Below are 10,465 nucleotides of genomic sequence, written 5' to 3' on the forward strand. Positions count from 1 at the left end.
ATTTTTTTGGTTTATGTTTTGTGTCGCTCCGCACCTGTCACCCGCACGCATGTTCCACCGGCATCTGTTTTCACTTCCCTTGCCTTCCCCGCTGATGTTTTCCCCATCTTCTTGCCCGGCTTTGAACTAGCCAGCATGTTTTCCCGTGTATTGTAATCCTCCGATGCACTTGGGTGCATTGGAACAATTGCCAGTGCTGTTGTATCTGAGACGCGATGAATGAAAACTTTGAATCACACAAAATACTTTTTTTTTTTTTTTACCCACCAAATGGTGACAATCGGTTTTGTCATGATGACAAGGTCAGCCGACTGGCTAAACTAAAAACACAATTTGATTAAAAAAAAAAAAAAAAGAACCAAAAAGACATCTATGAATCATTTGCGTCATCCAAAATCTTAGCCGGAGTCCGGCCTTTGTCGTGGTGAGATTGGGCGGGGGGGAAAGTAACCCCCAAAGTCAGCTGACTGAGCTAACGTCGCTAACCCGCGCTGACGTTGCGCCCCTTGTCGGAACTCCAGGAGGAGGACCCTGATTGTGGCGGGGCGTCCGGCTTGAGTCCCTCACTCTGGCTCACCTTGGCCCTTCAGATGGTATTTCTCTGGGTACTGTGCGGTTCCGGACTTCGCACCGTCCCGTCATGACCTGTCCCTTTGCCCCACCGCCATTTCTCTACCAGCATGCCTCCGGAATGACAAACGAGAAGAGCTTCAACATTTTTAACCGAAGAGCCCTCGGATGGTCCCTACCCAAAGAGGACTTTATTTGGTGGCACCATCGTTTTCCTGAAGTGGGGCTGCCTTATCGGACTTTAATTCAAAACTGCCAGAAGCGAGCAGGCAGTTTGTTTTCAATTCAGTGCAAGGAAGAAAAAAAAAAAACCGTCACCACAAACTTTTGCTCCCGGTACGCCTCCGCCGGGGTGCAGATAACATTTTTTTTTTTTTTTGGTCTGGATTCTTCCCCGCTCCTGCCACTGTCTCTGGAACTTGTTTACTTTGTGCTCTTCGTCCAAACCGAATCCTCAGCCTCCTCCTGTCTGGAATTCTTGGATCGAAAACTGCCATGCGTGCGCGTCAACCAATCAGTACGACCCAGACTGAAAACTCTCTAGTGCCATGTATGTGATTCCGATGCTAGCTTGTTTATTGGACTATTTATTGGAGGTTCGAGACTACTATATCTGCACTTTGTGCGTACAGCTACTGAAGTCCACGTTACCATCCTTTCTTTGCTTACAACTTTGCAGGACTGACAACAATTCGGATGCAAAGGGAGCTTTTTATTTATTGTGGTCGTTCTGCGCTCAAGGTCCGATTTTGGAAAGTGTTAAGCTGCGTTACAAAGTGAACATTTGGTGGTTTTATGGTCCACTGCGCCCTAAAACCAATGATTTGAGATATAAAGCCTCAAAATGTGTTGTGACACCTTCACACTTGTCTGGTTTTTTTTTTTCCTTTTTCTTCTGCTTCAAAGTCGAGAAACGCCACCGTCACTCTCGCAATGGTTGCACTTTATAATTCAGCCAAAAAATCGCGCTCTTAGTGGAACTCACACGTGGTTGTCATTTACTAACAAGGGGAGGAAAAAAACCAAAACAAAACCAAAAAAAAAAAAAACAAGTGCCATAAAAATGAATTGTCTCCTTTTCTGAATACGTAATTTATGCAAGTTGACGTCAAGTATCGCGCGATGATCAGCTGTTACTGCCTTTGTCTTCCCTTGAGGAGACAGCATCCGCCGTCTTTTGCATTACGATTCAGATCACGATTTTTCGCACTGACAAAGCGGTCTCGACAGCGTGAATTTAAAAAAACAAACAAACCCTGAAACGGTTTTTAAGTTAAAAGTACAAAAATGCAATGCTGTCCCCTCGGGAATAATCAACACGGGAAATGAAGTGTTTCCGATTCCGTGCAGGTCGCAGAAATCGTACGGCATTGGTGTGCGTTTGTGTTACCTATGTGTGTGTTGCGTGTTAGCATCGAGCCCAACAAGGGCCGTTTGTTTTTTTTAAGACGGTCCACATGTACACGGGTATTTTAAAAATTGTTTCACCGCGATAGTGGCAAACCCACATGCCATTTTGTTGTACACTTTATCAACAATCGAAAAAAAACAAACCAACTGCATGCGATACATTTTCTGAAAGGTCCATCTAAAGTGACCGAAAACTGGAAAAAAAATACATTTTTTAAATACTGTCAATTATGTGGACATCATCTTAATCTCCCTCGATTGTACTTTAAAAAGTTACACTGATGTGGGGGGGAGGAAAAAAAAAGATTTGTACAAAAGTTCTGATCAAAACGTATGTTCATCCATGTGCAAATATTCAAAATAAAATTTTATGATAACAATCTGCTGCCTATATGGAGTTCTTATTCCCCCCCCCGCCCCCCACACCCCAACAGATCACATGAATGCACTATTGACGGTCGGCCAACGTCAACGACGACGCCAGGTTAGATTTTGCTCACAAAAGGCTCCATAAATTTACGCCGGTGTCACCTCGGGCTCGGCGATCGAGCTGCGATGGATGCTAATCGTTAGCGACGTCCACTTGGCATGCGACTGCAGCTGTGCCCCCCCCTTCCCCCACCCCCCCAAAAAAACAAAAAACAAAGTGTCAGTTTACGCTTTTATGGCACACGTTAAAAATGGAGCGACACGCTGCGAGGAGAAAAAAAAATACAATCAGCGGGGACATTTTAAAAGTGGCCAATTACCACGTCTTATAATGAAATAGTAGCCTTTTTTTTTTTGTCTTGGTAGCAGCTGGTGAATGACCACTTGGAGACCAATCATTGTGGATTGACATCATCACGACTTAACGGCGTGTTTTATTCAGCCATTCCTGACGATAGCTAGTGCGACATCATGTGTATTCTTTCCGGCTTTTTTAGGTTTTAAAAAAAAAAGGCATTTTTATAAAAGTTCCTCCTCATGTTTTATGTGTTTGTTGAATTTTACGTTGGACTTTACCAAATGCAAGTTGTACATGGCCCACCCCTGATCGAGCCCAATAATGAAGACGGAAAGATTTACTGGCCCCACTTTTTCCTTCCTTCCACGCTCCTCTTGGACGTATTTTCTGACTTTTCCTCAAGTGTTATTCCTCGTCTTCCGCGGATGAGTTGCGATGTCAACAGCACATGCTGTATTTCCTGCCTGGGGTGGGCCCGAGGGTCGCAGCTCTGGATTTTGCGTCTGGCAACAGAGACTCCTCGCTCAGTTTACGCCGAGAGGTCGCCGGCGTTGTGCTTGGGTTTGTTATCCCAAGTCGGCCTCTGATTGATATCAGGCCCGGCGTCCCGCAGGGAACGTCTCCTTCAGTAAATTTGAAAGGTTGATTATGTAAGCCATTGCGTTAGCCGTGCTCTCATTATGAGCGCCGTGTTTATTTTTGCATGCTGCGTAATCGTTCCATGTGATGAAAATCCTGTCGTGCCCAAACATATTTTTACACGCGCAACAGAAAAGGCCTGGACTAAACTGAATAGCTTGTATCAGCTGCATTCGTCATCCGGATCCCGATCACTTTCGGAGTGTGAGATGTGAACAGAATTCAGATTAGAATAATTTTTGTATACTTGAAGAGGTTTGGTAGAAATCTGGCGCGTCACTTTGGTATGAATCAAGGACGAGTTGATTCTGATCTTGATTTACATTTAGATCTTTTTTTTTGTAACATGAGGTTTAAAATAGGATTCAATTTGGTTTGTGTAGTTTCTTTTTCAAACAAGGATGAAGGGAGCACCTTTAATCTTAATCGGGATTTTGTCTTTTTTCGTTTAGTTGGATTCAATTTGATGTGTTGCTTTGTCAAAACCAAAAGTGAATTCTTGGATTTTGATCTGAATTAAAACATTTGAATCCAGATTCATTTTTTTTAAACTTTGAAGAGATTTGTCTTACATTTATGGGGCCTTTAATTTTTGTATGAACTTTGGAAGAACCTTTAAATTGTTTTCTTAAATCCTTACATCCATTTTATGAGCCAGCCCCTGACAATTTGGTTTAGATTTGGTTTTGTTGCTTTCATTCGACAAACTGACCAAGTGCTTATCTTTTGATCCTGGAGTACAGGTCACTTGTGTGTATGTGTGTGTGTGTGGAGGGGGGGGGGGGGTCATTGCTTAAAAATTTGGATTTGGTTTGAACCCTTTCGGTGTGACCTCAATACAAATCAATTGCGTTTTAATTGCCATTCGGAACCAAAAGGATTAATCTGGATCATTTTTCTGTTGGCTGAAATGAAGTCTGTAGCCTTGCTATGACCAAAATAATACCTTTTAATGATTTCTCTTGGCAGTATTGCTTTCATTTTTTTTTCCAAACAACAAAAAGACCTTCACGCTATTGTTCCGTCTTTTCAAGTGGTGCTATTGTGTAATGAGCTTAGTGTGAACACTTCACTTCAAGCATTTCATTGGCTCGCCCTCAAAAGGCAATCACAAGTAGGGTAATAAATATCTCGTGATAGTCTCGCGCCCTGAGGGGGTTGTCCCCCCCCCCCCCCACCCTTTATTTTTTGTGTGCTCCAAGCAGAGATTGCTATGTTTATGAATATGTTTTATCGCTCTACCACGCTCACTCAAAAAAGGTCGGCGGCCCGGAGATGTCATGCGTCCCTTATCTTTTTATTTCGATCTCGCGCTATCAGGTTTCCACAAACGGTCGCGGGAGTGGGGCAAAAGTAAAAGTTTTGGCATTCCAGGTAGCCCCGAGAACTTCTTGAGCGAAGTGCTTTCAAATATCACTCAGCGGCTGCGCGTTGATTCTCATCAAGATTTTGCTGTTCTTTTCCACAGAGAAGGTGAAGCTTCGTGTGGAGTCACTGGTTCTTCATGTGGGGGGGGGGGAGGGGGGAGAAAAAAAGTAAGCAGCAACATTCTTTGATCTGGCTTTTGACTCACTGCAATCACCTGCTATTTGCGCACACGTGGAATGTCCTTTGGGGATTTTGTATTTGTCACAACCATGATCAAAAGCACAATTTGTGTGTCTTGAGTTTCAGGTTTAACACTCCGGACCAACAGGGGGCAGCATAAATAATTTAGTCAGCAGCGAATGCATTTTTAGGATCCTCAAAAAAATCAGCCCATTATTTTGTGAATCCACACCAATTCGGATGTGTCATAACAAGACCCACAAAAAATCCTTACTCACGGAAATTTATCAAAAATTTGTGTTTTTCGTCATTGTTGTTATTTAGTTGCGTCGTTTCAGTTTGTTTTCATTTTTCTAAAAGCATTTATTCCCTTCACAAAAAAAATGTTTTTTCCGTTCTAATTTTAGTTTTTTGTTGGTTTTCTTTAACTAGAACAACCTTGACAGGAAGTAGCCCATTTTATTTTGAAGGAGCCATTCTGGACCAACTTCAGGCTTTTTACTTGGGAATTCACCCAAATAAACTCCATTTGGGGGCAGTTATGATGGACTTGTGGCAAATGCTAAATTGCAAACCTTTTTAGAATCATTAAAAAAAATAAAAAATCACACACACGCACACAAAATTACCTACGTTTCCCGTAAATGCTCCCGTACTCTTTTCAAAGTGTTTCAGAGTTGCAGATGTGCTACGATAACAAAGTCGTTGACTGGCCTAACCATCTCTTGACACGACACCTGCACAGCTGCAACAAAGAGGTACGATTAGCACTTCTCTTTTATGTCTACGAATGTTCATAAATAGCAACGGGGGAGATGAACGTAAACTGACTCACTTGGAAGCCAATCAACCGGCCGGCGCGCCGGTCAGAGTGCTGATTCTCGTCATAGTTGATTGAACTCTCATAACATCCTGCCATTGATTTTTTTTTTTTTTTGGTTTTGGCCCGGCGCGCAAAACAAGAGCGTGAATCACCCGAAAACCCGCCGGCCGGGCAGACAGCGGAGTCATTATTACCGAACTCACTGGAATCCTTTTCACTCGCCGCTCGGGCGTAGGTTGTGCGTCGTCGACGGCGAGGTCAAACGTTGGTCCCGTGTAATTTGCCTGCGAGATGAAACCCGACCCTGTTGCGAGGCGCCGGCGCAAGCCAGCGTTTTCAAAGCTGCAGGAAATCTATTAGCACCTGGCGGGACTCCCTCGTCCACCCCCGATGTGGACGTTCACCTCCCCGTGCCCCACCCTGGTCCATAAAAGCACGCGAGACCGCCGCACTCCTGCTGTGACACTAAAGCCGAGGGATTCGGTGGTGTGCACACGTGGAGCTAGTTAGCGGCGAACAAGCTGCCAGACAAGCAGCTGCTACGCTAATAGTGGCTCTTGCATGTACAGTAGGCGGCGGTTGAGCGCTGACTTTGGGTCAGATCAGGCTGGAGACCAGGCCAGTGCCCCCCCATGACCGTTTTTTATCTCACAAATGCCAGCACAAATACGGACCCCCAAAAAATTGGAAGAATTCATCATTTTTTTATGAGCTGGCCGGCAGCGTGTTTGCTTAAGCTCCCCCCCCCCCCCCCCCCCCTTGCAGGACGCTCTGCCAAACTTCCTTCAAAGTCCATTTGTCTTATTTTGTTCTCAGAGTATTCCCGACTTGTCACTGCCTTGAGAAAAGTCCCCCCGCGCTTGATTGAGTCTGGCAAGCCAGGGGGTCAGGGGCAGTTTACGCTGGCCCTCGTGTTGCCTGACATCTCGGGACGCATTGCGAGATAAAGTACGTGTCCGCTCATGTATCAGTGTTTTTTTTTTTTGTTTTTTTTTTTCCCCCAGGAAGTGAACTTTGTCACCGGCTTTTGAAGCGGGTAAAGGAAGACTAAATCCTGATCTGTCTTGTGTTTCCAGAGGCAGGGCCGTGTTTAGGATGGGTCGAGCTGCTTTAGCTCACGTCGTAGCCGGCGGCGCTGCAGGTGAGTTTCTTTTCCCTTGCCCCCCCCCCCCTCCTTCTTAAAAGGTATCAAAAAGTAGTACGGGTGAATTTCTTGAGGCCCCTTCCTAAGTTTAGAAATGGAACCTCCGGCACACCCAAACAAACAAAACTAATTGACTGACAGTTTCCTCTTAACCCGCCCCAGAATTTCACCTGAACTGCCAGGTACCTTCCGGTCACCAGTGAGACTTTCAGGGCCTTTTTTTTGGGGGGGGGGTTCTGTGCATTTTTGTCCCACGCAGGTCATTTTGATTTTCTATCCAATGTACGTCCGCTCTCCGCTCCTCACGTTGCTCGCAGGGCTGTAAAGTAGAAGCAGAACCCCGAAGCGGAGGTCTTGGCATCCACCGTCGAATTCTAGAGCCCCCCCCCCCCCATCCCCAGAGGCCAGTCCCAGCCGATGGCTTCCGAGACTCTGCTCGCTTTCGACCCAACTTTGGCCAACATGTTGCATGCATCACTTCTTATTTGGTGCATTCCTGACGGCCGCATGGCTCGGGCGGCGTTTTATCTCACCCCAACAAGCTTTTTATTGAAATCCCAGACCGAGGGCAGAGATCACCTGGCTCTCATACTCCTCTCTTGTCCAAACATGGATTTACACTATCAGGAACTTCATGACGGACTTTGGATGAGCGACTAACGCCTCCCGGAGGACGTGCCGTAATATATACAGTAAGGTTTGTTGCTTCGGGCTCAAGTCCGCTTGCAGGATTTATGCTCGCTTGGTCAGAACGCGTCCCGTTACAGGTGATCCGCCGTTCCGAGTACCATGAAACGCTTTGCTCGGATCTTCTGTTCCTGACAAAAAAAGAACCCGGCAATCCGTCAAAGATTATTATCAAACCCGACAAACCCCCCAATATGTGACCGGACTAAAGCGTGAAAAAGGAGTGCGGCGAATCTTGGACCTGTGCAAAAATGCGATGACTTAAGTCAACCGTTTTGGGCGGTCGCCGGTCGCGTTCTGCCGTCTCACCAGCTCGCTCGTGTGACCTAATTGGATTTATGTGCGGGGATGTGTTCCAAAGACGCACTTGTGAAATACGTCCACATCTGCTGGCCATTAGCGGTGGACGTAGCGCACAACGGAGAGAGGAAAGCCCCCCCCCCCCCCCCCCCCCCACCCCGACGCCCTGATTCATTGGAGCGCGGCTCGCCTTTTATTGCGGCGGAGGAAAATGGCGCCCGGCCCTTATCTGCCGGCCCTCCTTGCAGTTGTCCTGCGGCCGCTTGAGCCCGCACTTGATCTCTCTACCTGCGCTCTCGATACGGAAAAAAAAAAATCGCCGCTTCCATTTTCCTTCCATCCAATTTCTTTTCCATCTGCCGCCACACCACGACGTCTCCACGTTCGGTGCCCCTCCCTCCCCGAAGACCCCACCCCCCCCACCCCCGTCCCGCCGCTCCGCCCGGACAGTCGTTTGTCTCCGTCAACAGGACTTCCATCTCCTCTAAGATGGTTCCCCAAGGCCGGGATGTCCTCCTGTTTCAATCCTTCCGCGGGCACCGAGAGAAGCTCAGCAAGGAGGTCTGACAACCCCCGCTGACCCCTCATCTGTCATCTGCAATGGGAAAGGCACCCTCCTAATTGGGGGGGGGGGAGCATTGAGGAGCCGGGAGGCGGCTGGGGTGGCGGTTGTTATTCTAGTGTCGAGCGGGTCAGAGGTGAAAAGGGGGAGATCACACCGGTGATTAGAATCCTTCATGTGTGAGAGTACAAGGCAAGTGTGTGTAGGGGGGGGGGGGGGGGGTTACGTGCCGGCCAGCTGGGGTGTAAAATAATTAGACGAGTAAAATCCTGCTTCGGTGCCATTAAGAGTGACACCGTGGGTCAAATGTGGGGTCTCCCCAGCGAGGGAGTCGATCCTCTGAGGAAAATGGATCTCTTTTGAAGGAGCGCTCAACGGGTGACACTCTTTGTTTTTGTCTCGTTAAGGCTTTTAAATTGCTTCTGCGGATTATCAGACTCGCAGGTAAACTTTCTCAGATTGTACCCGTAAAGCAAGGGGGGCGGGGGGGGGGGTGCCCGAGTCCTGGCCCGGCTCATCATCAGCAAGCTCTGAGAAGCCCGATAACGATCATGATCTTTGAATCGGGTGTGTTGGAAGAGGGCAGACGTCTAAAACAGGCTGCGAAGAGGGGCTCCTGGGGACCGGACTTGGGCACCCCTGGCCCCCTCAAACCCATAACTGCCCAGCGTCCCCCCCCCCCCCCCCGTTTTTGCTTCTCATTGGGAATAATCAGCCCAAAACGAGGATAAGGATCTTGAAAAATTGTCGCTCAGGGTGACAGCAAATTAGCACCAACTCATCTGGGAGTTTCTTAGCCAAACTGACTTTGTTAACCTGGCGTTTAACCCGACCAAGTTTGGTCTGACTGACGGTTTGGAGTCGAGGTGGGGGGGGGGTCTTGAGCGGGACCACAATCGGTGGAAGCTAATACTCCCCTCGCTTTGGTGTGTTAGGAAAGAATCACTCCCGCCTCCATATCCCCCCCCCCCCCCAAATGGATGTGTAATCAAGCATCAAGACAACATATCTACCTGAGATCGTGGGGGCTGGGGTAGCTGCATGCCAATTTTTTTTTTTTTGGGGTGGGTGGGTGAGTCTGGATTTCATCTTGAGGCTGATTGACAGGTGTGACGTGAGAATGCCTCTACACCTGCCGATACTTTCCAACACACGTGCTTACCAAAAGGCAGCAAAGCCGAAATGAACCGCGCACGTCCTAATGAGCCCTTACCAGGGCGTCTGGCGTTTACCGACAACCGTTCCTCCACCACGCTGCTCCCTCTCTCTCTCTCTCTCTCTCTCTCTGCCTCTCTGGAGGGCCCTAAGACTGCCGGCAATTAACGGCTGGAGTGTGGATTTCCTGTCAAGTTCGGGTGAGGGCCCAGCAAAAGTCCCGTCCGCCGGTACCCTGAACTGGATCGCTTCCACCTGCTTCGCCTAAACACACGCTTTGCTTGTCTCGTATTAGCCCACCAGGGTGTCCACTTTGAGTGTGTGTGCGACACAACCATCCCTTTGTTCCTACGATACTTTCAGACGGTTATTTACATTGCCGTTCTAATCGCTCAAAACCGGGTAAAAATCCCCAAACTTTAGTACGCCCGTGATTGATTGGAAGTGAAAGTTTGTTTTTTTTGAGCACTTCCTGCTTATGTGCTTCGGTACCTGAAGGCGTTTTACAACTGGCTGAGGATCTCGGTGTGTCGTGCCAAGTGATCTTTGGCACAGGCCGCCAAGAATCCCATCTGTTTTTCCGCAGCAGCCAAAGTGAGGCAACCGGGACGAATGCATGCGGGATCCTGCTCTTACAATTATCTTTTTTTATTTTATTTTTTTGGCTTCGGGCGCTTGCCTGAAGAAGTCCGAGCACTCAGATCTGGATCCCGCTTTTTGCAATGTGTGTCAACAAGTAGCACTTGCGGATTAATTTGTGTGTTTATCTGGCTTGTAAATCAGCAAAAATAGAAAGTGAAAAATACCTAAGAGGTTTCATCGAGCCATCCATCATATATGGATGCATGACTCGAACTGCAGCATAGAGTCTCAGAAGTCTTTTATTTTTTTGAACCCGAA

The 10,465-nt window shown here is 47.5% G+C and overlaps 1 protein-coding gene across 2 annotated transcripts in view; it reads left to right on the forward strand.

Annotated features, from left to right (window-relative positions):
* LOC147186189 (voltage-dependent calcium channel subunit alpha-2/delta-1-like) overlaps positions 1-2,360 on the forward strand; it is a 33,043-nt gene extending 30,683 nt beyond the window's left edge. For both annotated transcript variants that reach the window (XM_086103184.1, XM_086103185.1), the window contains one exon: positions 522-2,360. In XM_086103184.1, the coding sequence (XP_085959310.1) occupies positions 522-558 (37 nt within the window). In that variant the 3' untranslated portion in view covers positions 559-2,360. The remainder of the gene's footprint in view (positions 1-521) is intronic.
* Positions 2,361-10,465: the final 8,105 nt, after the last annotated feature.

This window comes from Hippocampus guttulatus, chromosome 22, assembly GCF_054856545.1.
Source record: "Hippocampus guttulatus isolate MCC_2025c chromosome 22, RoL_Hgut_1.0, whole genome shotgun sequence".
NCBI classification, from domain to species: Eukaryota; Metazoa; Chordata; class Actinopteri; order Syngnathiformes; family Syngnathidae; genus Hippocampus; species Hippocampus guttulatus.